At 45.3% G+C, this 21,475-nt stretch overlaps 1 protein-coding gene across 1 annotated transcript; it reads left to right on the plus strand.

The window, feature by feature from the left end:
* The first annotated feature begins 1,232 nt into the window (after positions 1-1,232).
* Positions 1,233-17,456, plus strand: nol10 (nucleolar protein 10). The gene is made up of 21 exons (XM_066698408.1): positions 1,233-1,449; positions 1,719-1,764; positions 2,217-2,315; positions 2,718-2,795; positions 3,369-3,406; positions 3,748-3,884; positions 4,117-4,182; positions 4,596-4,656; positions 5,173-5,258; positions 6,035-6,113; positions 6,336-6,485; positions 8,531-8,597; positions 9,443-9,495; positions 10,223-10,349; positions 10,944-11,023; positions 11,653-11,751; positions 12,273-12,359; positions 12,771-12,944; positions 14,057-14,304; positions 15,216-15,318; positions 16,725-17,456. The coding sequence occupies exons 1-21, from the start codon at positions 1,384-1,386 to the stop codon at positions 16,890-16,892; spliced, it is 2,112 nt and encodes a 703-aa protein (XP_066554505.1). The 5' UTR covers positions 1,233-1,383; the 3' UTR covers positions 16,893-17,456.
* The last annotated feature ends 4,019 nt before the right edge of the window (positions 17,457-21,475 follow it).

Raw genomic sequence — 21,475 nt, forward strand, 5'->3', positions numbered from 1 at the left:
CTGCGGTCTCGTAACAAAGGCACCTCTCGTGGCACAGAATCTCTATTCTCTATTCTTTCGAACAAGCCTCTAAAGTTCGAAACGGTGTTTTTATTGAGTGGCATTGTTTCACGACGTGGTGCAATCATTGCTCTGCAATTTTATTTACCGGTACATTCTTAGCCTACTTTTCACTTTCTTGCATTCAACAAGTAACTGTACACTCAGTATACAAGTAGAGAAAAGGTTAAGTGCATTATGTATAGGCTGCCTGTGACGGCGACACACCTGTGACACTATAACAGCCATTGTGAAAGGACAGTTGTGTGTGTGTGTGTGTGTGTGTGTGTAATAGCTGTCTTTCACAACAAGTACAGTGTGTGTAATAACTGTCCTTCACAAACATTACAGTCAACAATGGGCTGAGGGAAGGAGTCTTAGAGGACAGTCCAAATAAAAACATGCCAATAACAATAACAGTGCAGTCCGTCATGCACCCCGCATATGCCGGACACTAAATATTTATACTGTTTCCCGATGAGAGAATGCAGTTTTTAAGAAGATTAATATAATCCAATGTTAATGAAACTGGTGTCCATATTTTTATTGTAGATCATTGGTAGATGGGTGTAGCCCTTTACAGTTTTATCTCTAGGACTGAATCAGAAAAGCTATCACTGATAGTTTAATTAACCATATATATTAAAATAAATGAATAAACTAATTAAACTTCTTCAACTAAAATGTTGAAATCCTATTATAGCTATGCATTTATGTATTTATGTATCTCACCTAGAATGCCACAATATACACAGACAAATAATGTAAGAGGTGTTAATACACAAGTAACCAAGAATTTATGGAGCACTATGACACATTTTAAAATAAATACACAAAGAAAATCATAAATTAACGAATGAATGAATTAATGAACGAATACATACATACATTTAAATAAATTAATACATAAATACATTAATACATAAATAAACGATGCAATAAATACATTAATAATGTAACAATGATAATTTATTTGAACATGTATTTATTGATTTAAAAAAATATGTATTTATTAATTTATTTAATTATTCTTTTCTCTGTGTATTCATTTTTAGTTTTGGCCTGGATTATCCTCCATACGAATTAGGCATTGGAATTACAAATGATCATTATTACATTATACACTGTATCCCAGGCGGAACTACAGTGCCGCTGCCGGACTCTGTACGGAACAATGCGCCGCTGCACGCACTTCCGGGTGCGCCGCCGGAATCCCTCCGACTGGAAAGCGTGTTTGGCTTTTACAACGTGGGCCAGCGCTGGAGGACGGGCGAGATTGCGCTGAACATTTCCCAAGTTTACGTCTATTATTATGAATGAGCTGCTTTACTGAGGGGCTTCAGGATGCAGATTTCCAGTGTTAACGACGTGAAGATTTATAATTTGAGCTACGGAAAATCATTGCCGGAGGTACGAGCAAGAAAACCCACTCAGCATACCGACACGATGCCCAGTTTCCCTAGTTATACATTTCAACTAGTAGTAGCTGTACGAGATGAGAGTTAGGCCGGAATTACAGCAGCAATATTCTGTCTTGGGATAGTGAGGTGTTAGTGACATGTTTATTTGTGGCCAATTTATATTGATGTTCTTCAATGTGAGAGGCTGCTGGATAACTTGTTCTGCTTTGTGTCGAGAATTGTAAAGTGTCGTGAACTCAATCTTTCTCTCATCTGCAGTGGCTCTCAGACAGGAAGAAACGGGCTTTACAGAAGAAAGATGTCGGTGAGTGTGTCAGCACTGTCAGTTTAAAACTGAAGTACAACAGCGATCAGTCATGAGAAAATCACCAAAACACGAGTTCTAGTGATTCTAGGGAGCTTCAGATAGGAGTCTCAGCATCACAGTGTCCATCAGTAATGCACACCTAATGCAAACCTACACAAGGTGTCAATCTTCAACAAACTAGAAATTGTTTACAAGTAGGTAAACTAGTAGTGTTTTGAGAAAAATCAGATCAAACAGAATGCACAAGGCAGAACAGCAGGGGACATGCATGCATTGCCAGTGAGATGACTGATGATCGGTTCTGTAATTTCATATATGAAAAGAGATAATAGATGGAGTAACAGCACGGTACATTTCTTCGTAGAGGCACTCAGTGCTGCAATGCAATCCTTGTTATTCTGAATAGTTGTCTATCATATTAACATTGTTGTTGTTTCCTTACCCCCGAGACATCCGACGCAGGATCGAGCTCATCCAGGACTTCGAGATGCCCACGGTCAGCACGTCCATCAAGGTGTCCCGTGATGGGCAGTATGTGCTGGCAGCTGGTAGGTGGCGAGTGATGTCCTGGAGGAAGTCCAGAGAAGTGTGTTTTTAGCTGAAATGTAATGAAGGCTGCCTTGTTGGGGAAAAAAAGTGTAAGAATTTGCCATTTCAAGTTTATGGTTGTTAATGACTAGGTGGTCGTGTGTGGTAAATAAACATTGAGAGGGTTTTAGGTCTGTCTTTTGGAACAGTCTTCCACCCCTGCTCCTTCTGTATCATGTTCTTTGGACCCATGGTGCTTGTTACACCAGTTGTACTATGAAAAGTCCCTTTTTTAAACCCTGAATATCCCTGAAATAATGTTCTTCCATTTAAAGACCCAACAGAGGTTTCTGGCATTATAGCGCTGCCCTTTGATCTTATTTATTCTTTATCTTCTTCTCTCTCTCTCTCTCTCCCTGTAGGCACCTACAAGCCTCGGATTCGATGCTACGACACGTATCAGTTGTCTCTGAAGTTCGAAAGATGCCTGGACTCCGATGGTAAGCACATTGTACGCGGTTCAATTATAAATGTGAAGAATTCTGTTGGAGCTCCTGGAGAGAACTGATTGGAGCTTTTTTCAGTTACATTTTAGCTCTGTGTAGCTGTTTTTTTTTCTTCAATATTTAAAAAAAAAAAAAAAGAGAGAGAGAGACAAAAAGCATTTTCAGCTCTGGACTTCAAGGTGTGGGTGACGTGTGGCCATTCAATATGTGTAGAGACTGCGTCTCGCAGCGCCCCCGGCCATATGGGAACGAGATCCGTCTCGCAGGGGACTCTTATCAGGTTGAGCTCTCCACGCACCTCTGGGACTCAATCCTGATTTCTGATGAAAACGCACCATCCTGAAGAAGCAGCACAGTGATTCAGTTTGAATCGCAATACAACTTCCCTTCTCGTGCTTCGACCTGCTCTCAGATTACGCGACAAACTAACAGTCTCACGCACAAATGAGATTCTGCTTGGTTTCCCACATCGTTTAGAGCAGTACTCTCACTGACCTTGTGATGATGATGTGATCTTTACTCATGAATCTTATTGCCACTAAACAACCACTCAATTTCTCTTCACAGTTGTGGCCTTTGATGTTCTGTCAGATGACTACTCCAAGGTAAGGGCAGCTGCAAGGTAGTCCTACCCTGTAAAACAAGCCTACCTTACAGCTAGATGGTACATCACACAAGATTGTTTAGAGCCTCTGTTCTCTGTGGGGAGAACTCAGTTTGGCTTGTCCTCCTCTTAGGGAATTACATTATACAAGAATGCAAAAATCTGTAGCAGACTTGCTTTAAAACCCACAAACACACTGAGTAACAATTATAGTCCTCTGTATCTGCCTCTTGAATGATGAATGCTCACACACTCTCCTGCTGCTGCAAACAAGTAATTTACAATTAAAGGGCCTTCATTTTCCTTTCTGGTCCCTTCTTTTCACTTGTCCGCCCTGCATAGCTGGTCTTCCTGCACTGTGACCGGTATGTGGAGTTTCATTCGCAAAATGGCTATTATTACAAGACCAGGATCCCCAAGTTTGGCAGAGCCTTCTCCTACCACTACCCCTCGTGTGACCTGTACTTTGTGGGAGCCAGGTAAGGAGTCTAGCTTTACAGATGGGGGTGGAGTACAGTGTTGTATTCCTCCGCAGCTGTCCCAGTTCTCAGACCAGGATCTGTATGTTCTGTTAACATGCCTGCTATGAGTTTCCCTGCTCTGTCCTAGTGAGTGCATTGCTGTGTGTACTGTGCTGGGGGCACACAGTGGAAGAATAATGTCTCGGTAAGGTATTTTTCCACCCCTCATTGTTTTTCTCTGTTTTAACAGCTCAGAGGTGTTCAGACTGAACTTGGAACAAGGAAGATTTCTAAACTCCTTACAGACGGATGCTGCGTAAGTACACACTAACCATTCAGACTCCTCTGTGTCTCGTGTCTGTTCAAGATAGTCAGTAATGGTCCTGAAGGGTCCGCAGGGGCTTCAGGTTTCTGTTCTTCAGGTTTTACCCTGAGCTCTTAACGCTCTGACTCTGCTTGCTATTGTTCTAACAGAGCCAGTGCGGCTCTCCCCATCTCTGACGGGGTCTTCAGTCAGTCCCCTCCAGCACCAGGCCTAGGGACCCCTGATTTAAAGCATTAAAACAAATCCCAATGTTAAAATGATGCTCGTTTAATCTTTGTGTGCGTTGATTTGAATGCTAAAAAATGGAAAATGTGACCATCCCCTTGTATAAGTATGGGTGGCTCTCTGTAAGAAGCTTCACAACAGAACAGAGTAACCTTTTTCCTCTCCTGTTCACTTTACAGGGAGAACAATGTGTGTGATATCAACCCTGTGCACCACCTGTTTGCCGCCGGATCAGCTGAGGTACAGCACGGCCCAGTGTCCTGTTTTTCTCTCCCTCTTGTTCCTCTGTCTTTCACGCTGGTCTAACCACCTGGCATGAGTGACCGTAAACAGCCCTCTACTCTTCCCCTTACTGTGCCTCGGCTTTAAGGGGGTCGATGCACTGAAGTCGGTATGGCGGTGTATGTGGAGTTGTATGCCACTGGAAACTGCACATCTTAAGACAGCACACATACTGAGAGGACATGCTCTGCGGTTTCATGTGCTGCTGGTCCCTCCACCGGGCCGGTGCTGTCATTGCTCAGTGGGCTGCAGGCCTGGGCTGTCCTGCTTTATGGCACAGCAGCGTTCTTCTCCAAGGAGTCGCTTTTTACAAAGAGCGTAGAACAGGTGGTCCTGTTTGTTGTTGGTAATGTTGATATGCTTTAGTAACAATAATGCCACACTCCCAGACTGTTCGAAGCAATAAGGTTTCAGTTGTGAAGGAGCCGTCGTGCTCCTCCTGTGTGTCTCACCCCTGGCCTGCTGTGTCCACAGGGGAAGGTCGAATGCTGGGACCCGAGGGCCAGGAAACGTGCTGGCATCCTGGACTGCGCTTTGAGCAGCGTCACCGAGAACACAGAGTGAGTGAAGGGGGGGATTTAGCAAATTCCTGGGGGTGGGAGAGCCACAGCTTCTTCTGATTTGTGTTCCAATCAACCTACCAACTAAACTACCCATCTCCCAGCCCCATAGTTGGTCTCCGTTTCAGGATAATTAGGACGCAGACACCTGAGACTAAAAAACAAGTGTTGATGAGGGAAATAATCACCCAGAGCTGAAAGCCCTGATTACAGTGCAATTCTGCAGGCGCATGTTTACAGTGCAGATGCCCCACAGTTTCACTGCCACAGCATAACGGTTCCTGCTGGGCAGAGGTGGGGTCGGCTGGTCCCAGTAGTGCCAAAGCTAGTAGTTCTTACTGTGTTGGCAGTTTGGGGAGTAAGAAATAAGCGCAGTACTGTCCGGGTGTTTTGACCAAAGCGGAGACCAACATGTGAAACGTAGAGTTTAGTCACAGTGCAGCGTGGGAACGATGCAGAACCACATGAAACTAAAGCATTATTTCCATACAGTCTGTCACTACGACATGGGCAGGATTTACCACGGAGGATTGATCACAATGGATATGCTACCGATTTTAATTGTTTTCATGTCTAAATGTTTACTAAATTAAATGAACTCTGACAACCCTAATTTTCATTTAACACAACATTAAAGAAAGACAATTGTACAATTGTAAAGTGGGAAACAAAGTTTTTATTTTATCTCCCCACCCCCAATTGAGTTCATAAGAATTGCTGTGAACCAGCCTAAATCAACCACTTCACTTAACCTTCTGGCCGCCATGTCTCTGCAGGGTGGAAGGCCTGCCCTCTGTGTCCTGCTTGAAGTTCAGAGGGGCTCTGCACATGGCCGTGGGGACGAGCACTGGACAGGTGCGTCAGAGCTCCTCAGTGAAGGAATGAATGGATAGATAAAAGGGCTTTTGAGTGTCTGTTTCATCACTCCAGATACTGTGCAATAGAGACATTTGAAAGGGGCTGTAAAACACTGGTACTCTTAGGTTTTGCTCGAACTCGATGGCACTATAGGCTCATAAAATGATGTGTATTTATAGATTTTAATTTTATTGTTCCTCCCTCACATGTCTTGCCAAGGTGCTGGTGTATGATCTACGGTCTGACCGGCCTCTCATCGTGAAGGATCATTACTATGGCCTGCCAATCAAAGCCATCGAGTTCCAAGACCAGTTGGATCTGGTTCTGTCCGCAGACTCCAAGATAATCAAAATGTGGAACAAGGACACGGTGAGGGCCGCTCCAGTCCTCCAGGGCGACAGTTGGTTCCTGGTTTTAATTGCACCTCCAGTTTTAAGGAAGGAATAGATTGACGCCATTATCAGGAATCAATTCACCCAGTTTATTCCAAAATAGTCGTCATGTGTGAAAATCAAAATGTTCTTTGTGCGTGACAAAACTATAATTGTGCATAACATGTTGCTTTTGTTGGACAAAATGTGAATTATGTGCACAAAAATCAGTTTCGTCTGACAAAATAAGTATTTGTACAAAATACTCCTTTTGTGGTCGCATGACTATATTAATTTTATTCAGTCTAGTGAATCCAATGAAAAGATTTGTTCATTTCATTCAATTATGTATAGAAACAAAACCACTCAAATGGATCTGATTTTCTTGGGTGCAGCTATTATTAGTATTATTTATTACATTATTACATATTTATTAGTTCTGTAATATTGTTCAGTATTATTACTGCTCGGCATTTAAAATTTAAAGACTATGTATGCTGCAGATTTATTGGGTAATCCATTTTTTTGTTTCTAACACTTTAATCATAATAATTTTGTGTCACGAAATGAGCATTTTGTTGCATGTAATGATGTTTCCACAAAATTTGTATTTTGTCCTACTTTTTTATGTGCTTTACCTTTCATGGTTTAAATGAACATGTTAGTATACAGTGGGGGAAAAAAGTATTTGATCCCCTGCTGATTTTGTACGTTTGCCCACTGACTAAGAAATGATCAGTCTATAATTTTAATGGTAGGTGTATTTTAACAGTGAGAGACAGAATAACAACAAAAAAATCCAGAAAAACGCATTTCAAAAAAGTTATAAATTGATTTGCATGTTAATGAGGGAAATAAGTATTTGATCCCCTATCAATCAGCAAGATTTCTGGCTCCCAGGTGTCTTTTATACAGGTAACGAGCTGAGATTAGGAGCACTCTCTTAAAGGGACTGCTCCTAATCTTAGCTCGTTACCTGTATAAAAGACACCTGTCCACAGAAGCAATCAATCAATCAGATTCCAAACTCTCCACCATGGCCAAGACCAAAGAGCTGTCCAAGGATGTCAGGGACAAGATTGTAGACCTACACAAGGCTGGAATGGGCTATAAGACCATCGTCCCCCTGCTCAAGAAAGCACATGTACAGGCCCGTCTTAAGTTTGCCAATGAACATCTGAATGATTCAGAGGAGAACTGGGTGAAAGTGTTGTGCTAAGGGGACAGGACAACTGCACTGCATCAAAGGGAAGATGGACGGGGCCATGTACCGTCAAATCTTGGATGAGAACCTCCTTCCCTCAGGGCATTGAAAATGGGTCGTGGATGGGTATTCCAGCATAACAATGACCCAAAACACACAGCCAAGGCAACAAAGGAGTGGCTCAAGAAGAAGCACATTAAGGTCCTGGAGTGTCCTAGCCAGTCTCCAGACCTTAATCCCATAGAAAATCTTTGGAGGGAGCTGAAGGTTCGAGTTGCCAAACGTCAGCCTCGAAACCTTAATGACTTGGAGAGGTTCTGCAAAGAGGAGTGGGACAAAATCCCTCCTGAGATGTGTGCAAACCTGGTGGCCAACTACAAGAAACGTCTGACCTCTGTGATTGCCAACAAGGGTTTTGCCACCAAGTACTAAGTCGAAGGGGTCAAATACTTATTTCCCTCATTAACATGCAAATCAATTTATAACTTTTTTTGAAATGCGTTTTTCTGGATTTTGTTGTTGTTATTCTGTCTCTCACTGTTAAAATACACCTACCATTAAAATTATAGACTGATCATTTCTTTGTCAGTGGGCAAACGTACAAAATCAGCAGGAGATCAAATACTTTTTTCCCTCACTGTACATTATATCTATGAAATGATGTAAGGAAACGTAAATTTTGTTCACAAATATAAAAGTTCCTTTCATTTCTTCCACCGCTCTTTTGTATTTTATCCACGAAATGAACTACATGTATTTCGTGTCCTAAATAATGTCCTCTGGGCCTGTGGCTCCCCAGCTCTACTGTAGACTGTTCCTCATTGGAAGTTTCATTTCAGGGGAAGGTCTTCTCCTCCATAGAGCCAGAGCACAACATCAACGACGTCTGCCTGTATCCCAGCTCTGGTGAGTGCCTCACCCTGCCCATCAGCAACACCTCTCCTTCAGTGTGTGTGCTTGTGTGTCACTTATGTTGTGTGTGTGTCTGTTTATTATTCTTTGTTTCTCTGTGTTACACTTTTATTATACTTTTTGAAATTAGATTGAAAATGAGACGGACATCAGCCAGTACAGCTGGTGGTCCATTAGTAATTCTTCCTCCAAACAGCAGGTGGCACCAGAAGCTGCCACGGTGTTTTTTGGCTTTTATGTCCCACCCCCAGCTCTTCTGACTCCTTAATTAATTACTTTATTCTCTACAGACATCCGGTTTTGTTACAGGTACATCTTATAAGCAATGAACTGCAAAATACCTTCAAACAATGTTAGATCTGTTTGAGAGCATACTTTGATTAAGTAACATGAGAGAGAGAGGAGCTGTAGTTGAAACAAGAAAACAGAAGACCTTGCAGCTTACAGGAACTGCACTAGCTAGGACCCAGGTTGTGATGTCATTTCACAAAATGCCTGGGTGTGCGTCTCCCCATGTCTCCTCTTTTATAATGGTTTAAGATGGTTCTAAGACACAATATATGTGTGTGTGTGTATATATATATATATATATATATATATATATATATATATATATATATATATATATATATATATATATATATATATAGTTTTCTTTGTTGTTTAATTGCTATAATTTTGGTGGTATGTTCTTTGAAAAGGTATAATTAGTTTTAAGCTGTATATGACATGAGATGAGCTCTGAAGTTTAGTCTGGAACTAAATACTGGTAAAGCGTTCATTTTCTTATTCTGGAAATTATAGCAGGTTAAACACTACGTCTCTGTCTCTCCCTCCAGGAATGCTTTTTACAGCCAATGAAGATCCCAAAATGAATACCTACTACATTCCTGTAAGTTTTATTTATTTAGTTAGTTTTGAATTGTTTTATTGCATATAAAAGTCAAATAAGTTGACCGCATGCTATCAAAGTCTTTGGCTAACTGTCTTCCTGCATTTCATGAAACTTTGTGATGTGCTCACACACTGCTAAGTAGAACAGCTGACATTGACAAACCTTTGCTACGAGATAGTCCAGTGCAAGCAGTAGCAGTTTATTTAAATACATGACTGTGTGTTCAGTGTTCAGCTCAGTTGCATACCTCTGTGTAATAATAATAGAATGGTTGGAGAGAAGTAAAGTGTCGCACAGAAATTGGAAGTTTGTTGTCTTTTCAAAGTGCTCATGTCTTTGAACTTCACATTTCACTGCTTGGTTGTAATTTACTTTCAGTTGAGACAAGTTTTTTTTTTTTTTTTTTTCTTTCTTTCTTAAATTTGATTGTCTAAGCAGCAGCAGAACAGTAGTACGCTGGTACATGGGAGATAGAAATGAAACACTGCAGTAGATCTCTCTGCCTGCCTGTGCTGTCTAGGGAATTTGTCACTCAACGCTTCCTGGGTGGTGGGTGGTTGTCTCGGCAGGGTTCAGCCTGATTTCATACCCCTCTTCCTTCCACGCCACGCAAGATGATCAGATTAGTAGTTTTGAACAAGGCTTCTGAACTGCTTTTGTTTGCCGGTATGAAGTTCTGCTCCCTCTTCTTCTTCGCCGTCACAGTGTTTGTGTTCACCTGCAGGCTCTGGGTCCAGCCCCTCGCTGGTGCTCCTTCCTGGACAGCCTGACGGAGGAGCTGGAGGAGAACCCGGAGAGCACGGTCTATGACGACTACAAGTTCGTCACCCGGAAGGACCTGGAGAACCTGGGTGAGGCGAGGCGCCCCGTCCACCCCCCCCTCCCTCTCCTTCTCTTGCATTCTCTCTTCCTCTCCCCCTCTCTCCCTGCTCAGGAATGCGCGGTTGCATAACCGTCCTGGAGCCCGCAGGCGACACGTGCCTGGGAGCTGCAGTAAAACTGACTCTGCAGAAATCAAATCAAAAAGCCCATTTAGTTGAGTCAGCTAGAGTCTGCTGTGGTGTTCAGGGGGACAATTCCTCGATGACCTAGATCAGACGGCGTATCGCACCGCCTGACTGCACTGCGGGTTAAACCAGGTTAAACCAAAACCTGGGCTCTCGCCTGTGTGAGTGACATGTGACAGCAGGGATAGTCTTTTCTTTTCTTTTTCCCCCCCTCTTTGAAGAGAGGAGGAGGGGCAAAAAAACATCAGAGAAGCTGCCGCCACATCAGCAGCTCCGTGAAGCGTCCCTGGCACCCCGGGTCACTGTTTAATCCAGTCACTGGCTGAATGGAGGAGGAGGACAGCTAGGCCTGAAGGATGGGAATATTTTCACTCATAGCCTCTGAAAGCCAGTCCTTGATAAACCTTTGTCCTGATTGTCTCATGTTCCTGTTTGTAGGCCTCGTGCACCTGATTGGCTCCCCACTACTGCGAGCCTACATGCATGGCTTCTTCATGGATATCCGGCTCTATCATAAGGTGTGTCCACCACGCCGCAGTGCTGTTCTTGAGATAACCCATGGCCTCCTGGGTGTGCAGTGCCTGTGACGCTCAATGCACACGCACACCATGCTTCTGCAGCACCGTCGCACATCCCCTCTCCGCCCCTCACTCAGGTTTTCAGATGTGATCAGCTGATACCAAACAGACAGGGAAAGTTTGCCAGTGATAACAGGGGGGTGAATTAATTTAAGCCACTTGTTAATGGGCGACGGTTTTGCCTTTTTTGTGCACGCTGCCTGATAGTGTATCGAGCTGTGTGCAGACAGTGACTGAGGAGCTCTGTGTTCCTGCTACATAAAGAAAATATACCCCCTCCCGCCACCCGCACTGTGCTGTGCCAAATCTCAAGTCTGTTTTAACCTTCACCCACAAGGCGTATTTGACAGCATATCTGTTCTGTGTCTTGTCAACTTATTTAGCTGAACAATCACTAGCATAGTGTTCTACATTGCTATTCTACAATAACAACATGAATAGAAACAATCCTGCACGCATCACCGACTCACCTGGGACAATGCTGATGTTTAGATTGAATTGCTGTTAAAATGTAATATGATTTCTCTAGACGTACTTGTCTGTATCGTGATGCATCTGCTCTGGTTTAGGTGAAGACCATGGCCAACCCATTCGCTTACGAAGAGTACCGCAAGGATAAGATCCGCCAGAAGATCGAGGAGACGAGGACTCAGAGAGTGCAGATCAAGGTAGGGCAGTTTGTGCACCATGTGGATGGGATCTTTGTTTCAAGAAAGGTTGCAGAAGGAAGTTTCTGAACATCAACTGCATCCCAGTTGAGAGTTAGGGGAGATGATCGCGGTCTCCTGTGCAGAGTGGTAACAGTCCCACACATTTGCTTGTGGGACCACATTTGCGTTTGTGACGCTAAGGGCCTAATTTTCCAAAGCTGGTAAAGCCTTTCCTAGTGCCTCAGACCAGTGTGTGTGTGAGTTATTCTAACATCCATACTTTCATACTTTCAGTTTGTCTTCTCACTCACAATGGTTGTCAAAAGACCCCATAAATGATCTTAATTTGAAAATCTGCAAAATGTAATACTCTATCCAAACCACTTATACATCAGAAAATCGTGGCCTAAGCAGTTCAGTTTCTGTTTATGTTGACAGTGTCAGAATTTTGATATGTCCAACAGACAGGTTTTTAATGTGTGTGTGCATTATTTGTGTTTGCTTGTTTATTTGTCCTTTGCTTCGGCGCATCGAAACAGAAATTGCCCAAGGTCAACAAGGAGCTGGCGCTGAAGCTGATGGAAGAAGATGAAGATGCTAAGCAGCTGAAGAAGAAGAAGGGAAAGGTGAGAGAGAGGAGTGCAGCTCCACCAGGGCTTCCCAGCCGGTGTGCAGCCCCACACATCCAGTCCAGTTCACTTGTATCAGTTCCTGCCAGTGAATAAACAGTGCAGCGCATCAGGATAAACTCAGGTTACTCACTGACCGTGTATGATAGCAGTGGGCCGAAGGTTGCACACAAGGTTAGTTTGTTGCACACACTATTTATGTGAAGCAGGTTTACACTAAGGTTGGCAGCTCTTACAGACTGTTGACGAGGAGCATAAAATGACTTCAGTGCAGCTTCCCTGTTGTGTTAAGGGTATTTCACAATGTTCCTCAGCACTTTTAAGTCAATAAAACACTGCAATATAGTACAGTACAGTGAGCAACTTGGAGGGAGATTGCTGTATGTAAATGTTCCTTCCCCTTCCCAGAACACTCCCAACATCCTCAGCGACGATCGATTCAAGGTGATGTTCCAGAACCCAGACTACCAGGTGGACGAGATGAGCGAGGAGTTCCGGCTGCTCAACCCCATCGTGTCAAAGGTCACGCAGAAGAGGAAGAAGAAGCTGCGCTTGCTGGAGAAGCAGGAAGCGGCTCAGCAGGTATGGACAGCGGTGCCTGCAGCCTCTGTGTGGCGTGTGCAGTCAGACCTGATCCACACACACAACGCACCTACTACACTGCACTACACTGGGCTATACTTCACTAAACTGCACTGCACTACTGTTCACTATACTGCACCTACTTCCTAAAGCAGCACAGAGCCGTGTGTGACTCGGATCTGAATGTCTTTATTCACCCTGCAGCCCCAGAGTAGGAACACACATTTCTCACACTCTCTCACTGACACACACAGACGCACACAAATCAAGATGCCAATACGCATTTGTACTTTGCCTTTTCATGCACTCTTCTATTTTATTTCTATTCTGTTTGAACTGCACACAGTACAGTGAGGCAGAGGCACAGTAGTCTGGGAGATGGTGCTGAAATGTGTGGTTATAACCTCAGAGCCTGTCCTTCCCTGGCAGCAATTTGACAAGTTACTGTAAAGCCCCACGGTTCCTGGACAGTGGGGCAGCGTTTCTCGGCAGCGGGGGGGTGCTGCGAGACGCTCATGTGGTGATGGTAACGGGTGCTTTTAAGAGCATGGCTGTGCCAGCTGGACGAGCTCCAGCCCGAGGCCGGACGGTGGCAGCAGACCTTGGCCTTCTCTCACAGAGCGGAGTGGTTCTCCCCGCCCTGCCCCAGTGGGCCACCCTGCAGCTGCACTTTGAATACAGGCCTGCTCTTCTAAGACTGTCCTGCTGTTCACCTGCTTTGGCCCAAACCCAAACTCTTCAGGTGTTGAGGTATATCTACATGCCAGTGTAATTTTAAGGGCTTAGTACAAAGCAAAGGTACTTAGTGTCCACCCCCCCCATAAATAATGTTTATTTTTAACACTTTGTGTATTCTAGTACAGGCCTCTGATATAACCATGCTACTCATGTCAAATGGCTGTGGCAGTGTCTCTATCCTGCTCACAATGCAAAGATACATATGTTGTATGATGTGTATATTTTTTTAAACCAGCTAAAAAGGTACTACGGTAACAATAAAGGTTGCAAAGCTCCTGGGAGACTTTTATGTTTAGTTTGTTTGTATTGCACCGCTGCAAGAGGGGCTCCGTCTCCCAGGCAGTGACATCCCCTCACTGTCTTTCCTGCTTTAGGAGGATGAGGAGGAGCCTGAGGGCAAACCCAGCGACGAGGAGAGCTCCGAGAGCTCCGACGACGACAAGAGCTGGGTGGAGGAGGTGAGGGAGCAGCGCAAGCAGCTGTACCTGGAGGAGAAGGCGCGTCGACGGGAGCGCCGGCTGCAGGACCGGCACACCGAGCTGGAGCCGCGCTTCTTCGAGATCAAGGCCGGCGAGGAGTTCCGCAGCTTCAAGGACGCGTCCCGGAAACAGAAGCTGCAGAAGTGAGTGCGGGAGAGATCTGACGCTTCGGCGGCTACTAACTACAGCTGGATCAACACCGCAGTGTTTATTACATTTATACCTTCAGTCCGAGGTGTCACATTTCACCAGCTTTCATAACGGCAACGCAAGGCATGACTGACCGGAGTTGGTGGTCAGTCTGCCTCTGGTGCCACTGTGTCCCGTTGCGTTGCCCCGTGTGGGATGGAGCTACTTGCAGTTACAGGCTGTGCTGCTCTCTGCCCTTTGGTTCTCAATGAACATCAGAGAGGCATTGATGTTAGTCTTGCTCCATGTTTAGCAGGGTATCTGAAGCTTCTGCAGCACGAGCCAAAAGGGCTCTAAATAGCAAGTAGTCGAGCTCATATAGATCTGCTGTCAGCCCCTATATTTTTACATGCTGGGACTTTGCCAGTGTCTAAATATAGCTGCAGTTTAATTTTAAAGAAGTGGCCGGTCCTGGGCCCCGGCTACAGTAGTTACTCATGACCCTGCCATCTCGTGTGACATAATCTCCCTTCAGGAATTCACACCGTCATGGTGTCTGGTGAACCTCCTCACCATCTGAAACTTGCAAAAGAATTGGCTTCCACAAATAAATGGGTTTTTCACCAAATTTATTTCAAGGCAGAAGTTCAAAACCTAAACTTGCCAAAGATTTTAAAATCACTGCTCTTTTTCCGGCTGAGAACAAATCCCAGTACTAAGCACAAGTGATGCATGCAAAGGACTTTGGGCTTCAAAACCCCTCAGATTTCCTTATTGTCCTTTCAGCACAGTGTTTATAATCATTTATTTTGCTGCCTGCATGCAAAGGCAAATATAATATTTTTTGCAGATTGTTGAAGGTCAGTTCGCATCTCTATGCAGTGTCCTTTAGCGTTTCTCTATCAAACTTTTTTTTCTTCACCAGGGTCACACTTGAGGACCGTCTGAAGCTGGAGGAGAGCTCTGGAGCCATGGCTGTGTCTGATAACACCGTGGGCAGTAAGCAGGTCACTTTCACACTGAAGAAGGTGAGTGTCTGATTGCTGAGCTCTTTAATGACTGCGATGGGTCAAACAGCCTCCTCTCCTCTGTCAGTGTCCATTGTGTTCATGGTGAGGGCTGAGTAGACATTCAAATGGAGGTTTTTCAATTCAAGAATGGAAAGTATTAAATCCATTCGGTGTAAAAACAGGCGCATATACTTCCCTTCTTATGATTTCAAAGGGCTGTTCCTGGCTCATCACTTGGCTGCGGTGTTCCTGGTTGGTTATGTAAAGCAATTAAATACAGGTTTACACTGACCACTCCCCTGTCCTGGTGGTCTCGCTGTGTGGTAGTAGCAGGCTGTGGGAATATGACCCAGGCTTCCAGGATTTCCATGAGAGCCCAGATGTGACGGCCAGTCAGAGTGAGAATACGACCCCCAGCCCTCGTTCTCGGGTGTCAGTGGTGAATGAACAGTGATGAGTCGGGGGGCTCCTGTTCGGTGTCAGAGCTGTAACATACTCATCCCCCTCTGAAGTTACACTCCTTGGACAGTGATGTCTTCTGGGAGTTTGCCGAGTGCACGTTCAGCCTGAATATCAGACAGAAGTTTGCACGCTCTCCCCCCGGGTCTTTACCCAATTCGTTCAGCTGCCATCTTTACACTTTTCCCTCTAGGGCTGAATCAGTGTTTCAGCAAACGGCAGAGACATCACTGATGCACACAGAGTTTAATGAATGATTTTTAACAGACCAAACAAAGATTACTTGATTGAAATTTCAAAGATTACTTTTAATAATTTAGTTCTTGTCTTGTTGTTTTGGCATTCCTTAAACTGCATTCTGTTTTCTTCAGAAAGCTTCCTTTCTTCTCCTCCTCACACAGAAATTGCCCAGTTTGACTCGCACGCTTCGCTTTCTTGTCCATTCTCTCCTGCAGACTGACTCAGGGTAGTCGTCCCTTAGTACTGAGCACTGCCATTGCAGTCAGTCAGGACTGTGTTATCTGCAGCCTGCAAGCACAGGACTGCTAAAGGAAGCCTGGTTTGGAGTCGGACTTTAAAAAGCTCCAATTCCAGACTGCAGTGCAGCAAGCATTGGACCCAAGCCCAGATGAGCTGGGTACACAGTCGCTGCCAGGGAGGTGTGTGGCGTAGACCTCTGGTTACCCAGTGACCCGCGCAGGGGCACACACAGTAGTGCGGCCTGGTGGTTCTTGTGCTTTTTGTTGTCCTGCTCTATTGTCATAACACAGTTGAGGTGACTCTTCTTGTGTTGCGCCTCCATTAGAGTCTGTGTGCACATGTTGTGTGAGTGTTATATAAGTTAATGTCAATTTTGCTTGACTGTAGATTAGGTTACTCTCTGCAGTCATTTGTTTTTTATGCCAATTTGAGTTCTACTGTTTGACCATTCTTTCCCCTCCCGCCCCCCTCCCCGTCTCCGGCAGTCGGAGCAGCAGCAGCGGCAGCAGGAGCTGGAGCGGCAGCACCACCAGGAGAGGAAGAACCTGCGGCGGGCCGCCGGGCATCTCCGCACTGGCCCCCCCCGTGGTGGGGGGCGGGGAAGGGGGCGGGGCGGCATGCGAGGCAGGGGCCGTGGCCGGGGACACTTCTGAGGAGTAGTGTCCTACCACTGCACGGCTCCACAGCTGACCTGGCCAGACCCTTCCTGGCGAGACTGCCCAGTTACTGTGCAAAAACCTTAGCGGCTGAGTAGCTTCAGTGTCTGGGCTCGTTGTGTGCGTTTAGTGTTGTTCTTATGATGATGATGATTAAAGCTGCATGGGTTGGGTACAGGTGCCCATGGTTGTAGGGAAACGCGCAGGCCTCCACTCCTCCCCAGCAGGTAATACGGATCCTGCGGTGTGGAGGTACTGTGTGCATCGACCCCGAGCTCAATCTCCAGGAGCACGAACTTCACTCCTCTTCACGTCAGCCGTGTAATGCAGCTGTGCTTCAGGGCTCTGGTCATGAACTCTGACCTCTGTGCGAGAGCTGCCACTGGCTGCCCCAGCCACTGTGCCAGCAGACCTTGATGTTATCGCTCCTCTGGTTTTGTTTTGAATGGGAAGTGTTCCCTTGTACAGACAAAACAACTGTATTCCCGATTCAAAGCTTTAGAAAGTAGGACCATCCTTCCTACTGAAGCACTAAATCAATTACATTTTTAAAACACTTTACCGCATGTGTGTCTTGTTTTTTATTTCATTTCTTTCATTAAACCAACTTTGGATCGTTTACTCTGACGAAGGTACTCACCCGCTCACAATGCTGACCTGGATTACTGGCTCAATAAACCCATAGGAGGCTCCTGCCAGATTTATATTGTTCTTCAGTATACTGATGGAGCGGGGGGGACCCTCATTATTATTATTATTATTATTATTATTATTATTATTATTAATATTAGTGTTTTATAACAGATGCCCTTTACCCTAGTTTTTACAAGAAACTTGTGAGGGGGGGCTGTCAATGCTACAGACACCAGTCCTTGGGACGAAGCTCCATTCCAGTCCAGTCGGCAGGGTCTCCCTCTGCCACTTCTTTCCTCTCTCCTCTCTTTCTCCTCAATCTTCCCTTCTCTCGCTCTTGCTCTCGCTCTCCCCCCCTCCCTTCCTGGCTGCCCAGCTGTGGCTTCCTTCTTTGTGGAAACAGCAGCTCGGAATTCCTCGGTCCTCCCGGGAGCCGGCGCACATCCCTGCAATCATCCAATCATCCCGCTTCCGCTTGCCGGGAGGAGAGGTCACGGAAAAAGTTGCCACGGCAGCCACGCTCTATCCTCCGGGGGTGGGGTGTGGGGGGCCTAGACATATGGATGCTGACAGTGGGGAAGGGTGGCAGTTTTCAGAAAAGCTAAAAATAAAAACTTGTTCCAGGAAGTTAACCTGTTGAAATGCAATAAAAAAAGATCTTTATAGGTTCTTCACAGTGAGGGCTGAGTGAATTTGCGTCACATCTGTTGGCTGCTCTGTGCAGGGCAGCTGCTTCAGAGAAATCAATTGTAATCAAAGAGAATCCTTTCAATGCCATTTACTTGACCCTCCTCCCCTCTCTGCTTTCTCCCCAATTCAAATCCTGGTTCAGAGCAGTCCTGTGTCAAAGATGCCTTTGTGAGCAGATTCTCCACAACCAGTGCAGTCTCGTGCCTGTTTGTGCATTATTTGTTTTTAATTATTATATTAATGTGTACCTTAGTGTTTATACATTAGTACAGTGTCTATAGTCTAAATTATCTTCTATACAGTATTTCTAGAGTACAATGTCCATACAGTACTGTAACAAGGCAAATGAAACACTCCGAGGCTCAATACTGGTTGCGGTGGTGTGGGGATCTCATTGAATGAAGTGACGGGGTTTAAATAAGGTAAGGCACAGCTGTGGTGAGAGCGCTGATTGCCATCTGCATCAGCGCGGCAGGTGCGTCCAATTACCCAGCGCCAAAACACTTAAACAAGATGCGGCCGCCAACGCTGATGAGATAATCCAGCCCTCGCCATCAACTGCTGTGACGGGGCCAACCTGTAACAAGTACAGTTTTATTTTTCCTTCCCCTTTCTTTCTTTTTCTCTTTCACTGGGTGTGTCTCTGGGTTGGTGTCTTCCCCCTAAACTGACTGTACACCGCAGTGTGTGGTAACCGTGTTGTTGCTTCTGCCTGAATGCTATTGCATGTAGAAACCAGACCTGACTGGCTCATGGAGGAAAGGGAAGGAGAGTTGATGCGTAGATTCATTACTCAAGACTCCTCTGTTTCTTCCTTTCAAACACTCACTTTGATCTTGTTTCCTAACAAAAGGGTGCAAAATAAAATCACCTTTCAATCCACATAACTTCTGAATTCATGAAATCTGACCTAATGCATGAGAACTGAGTAATAAGAGAACAGCAATACACTAATTAATAGACTTCCAGGATAATTTTATTTTTTGTGAAAAGCAGAAATAGGAGCAGAACATAACTAACGGGCATTTCTCCAAATGGTTGAATCTAGTGTTAAACCTTTCAACATACTGGAGCCAATTATTCTTCTGTTCACCATTTGGTGTTTCACTGTGGTTTCCCAGTGACTTTGATCTGAAAGAGTCCAGCCCTGTGAAGATCAGTGCTAACCACTCTGGGTCGGCTCCCTTCCTGGAGGGCCTTGATGTGGTCTCCAGCACAGAGATGGAATGCCTTCAGAGACACGAGGGAACGTGTGTGACAGCATTTTCACAGCACACAGTCCCGTAATTACAACAGCAGTCTAAGAGCATCCCTATAAAGAACCAGACAGCAGTGAAACTCCAGAAAGTTCAATTCAGTTCAGTTTTTATTCCCTTCACCCTTCACAAGTGACCCTAAAGCGCTTCACACATTAAGGAAAAGAAACAGAACAATTGATTATTAGAGATATAAACATTTGTAATGATATTAGTGATAGCCCAAACTCATAATACTACCAAAAAAAGTATGTATTTGGTTTAAAAATGCTCTCTTTTTATAATACCGGGGGAGAAATTAGCATATTGGTAGCAGCTGCAGGTGGACTGGGCTGTTTATAAGCCAGGGGAGTGGTTGGTGGGCGTGTGTGGTTTCCTCATGGAAGCAGCTGTCACCTGTGAGAGGAGGTGCTGGTGCTGGTGCTGGTGCTGGTGCTGGTGCTGGTGCTGGTGCTGGTGCTGGTGCTGGTGCTGGTGCTGGTGCTGGTGCTGGTGCTGGTGCTGGTGCTGGTCGGGGCCCTCTGAGCGCCGAGCAATGTGTAGAGCAGGGACCTCTGAGCAGCTCCCTCCCTTGCTCTCCTGCTCGGATCCTCAACACTGCGACACCAGCCTTGCCTGTGCATTTCAAACAAACACTGCTAAAGAAACGCTGTCCGTAATGCTCTGTCCAGAGGGATGTTTCATACCCAAAGTGCTGGTTTGAGGAAGAGTTGCTGTGTTAGGTTTACCTGCCTCTTACCTGTTGTGTCATGTCCGGGGTTTGTCTCATTATCAGTCACTGATCGTTGAACATGTCTGTTAGCCGAGTGATTAGATTGTTTTCCATTGCTGTGAAGGTAAACGTGTTGTTGATGAGGGGTTGTGACAATATCACCATCTTTCATACTAGACATGTGGCAATAGTCTACCACACTGAACACGAAGGTCTACACCTTCATTTAAAGGTAGAATGAAAACTTGTCTTAGATGATTTAAACATCTAATGAAAAAGCAACTTGGATGAACTCGTCTGGCATGTTAATACACCCAGTGGGAGATTGTGTGGTGCTGTGTGCTTGCAGGGGGTGAGACTGAGGTGTTGTCTCACATGGCTCTGAAACCGGTTGGCTCCAGTTTGCTGCAGCTCCAACTTGATTACGTAACAGGGTTATCCACTCCTGCAGTCCCAGTCCCAACAAAAGACACTTCAAGGGACAATAGGAGGACAAGCTGACCACACCCAGAGCATTTCCAACTGTGCTCAGTGAAGAGGAATGTGTGAGTGAGGGCGGGGGGTGTGAACCACGGCGGTGGGGGGCTATCCTGTTTAAAGCAGAGGACCCCTTCCCCATCTCTGGTGACACACTGCCAGTTTGCACCTCCTCTGAAGACTCCAGACTCCAGAAGAGCTCTCCAGGCTGGCCTCAGGGAAGCCGCTGGTCTGCTTCTGAGGTGTTTATGAGCTGTGTGTGTAGTGTGACTCAGTCCAGTCCAGCTAGCATGAGGTCACACTGGACTGCATGGTGTCAGTCCTATTAGTAGCACTGCCAGCAATAAAAACAGGTAGCAATGTATTTTGCCTTATGTATTTCCGAGTGAGTGTTGTGTTTCATCAGTAATTGTGTTTACAGGCGTCAGAATGATTTGGCTGGTGAACTGATGTCAGCAATGGCTCCTCGCTCTGCGGTTGGTTGGTCTGCAGTGATCTGTCTTGTACCTTAAGCGCATTGTCCCTCTCTGGCCTGGGAGTGCGGAAATGTTTCTCAGCCCTGCATCTCCTGACTTTGGCCCCAAATGACTTGACTGGATGCTTACCTGAACTAAAACTGCTTCATTGGACCCTTTTCATTTATTGTTGACTGTTAAGCAGTTGAAATCGTCCAGTTGGGTGAAGAGCTCAGCTGGACCTAAAAAATCGGACGACCCACAGGGCTGACAATCACGGCTTCTTGCCATTTCCAGCTGAAATACATGAGTCCAGTAACGGTTTTTCAGCAGTCTTGACTTCCTCTTTTCTTTCTC

The sequence above is a fragment of the Amia ocellicauda genome, chromosome 1, assembly GCF_036373705.1.
Source record: "Amia ocellicauda isolate fAmiCal2 chromosome 1, fAmiCal2.hap1, whole genome shotgun sequence".
NCBI lineage: Eukaryota > Metazoa > Chordata > Actinopteri > Amiiformes > Amiidae > Amia > Amia ocellicauda.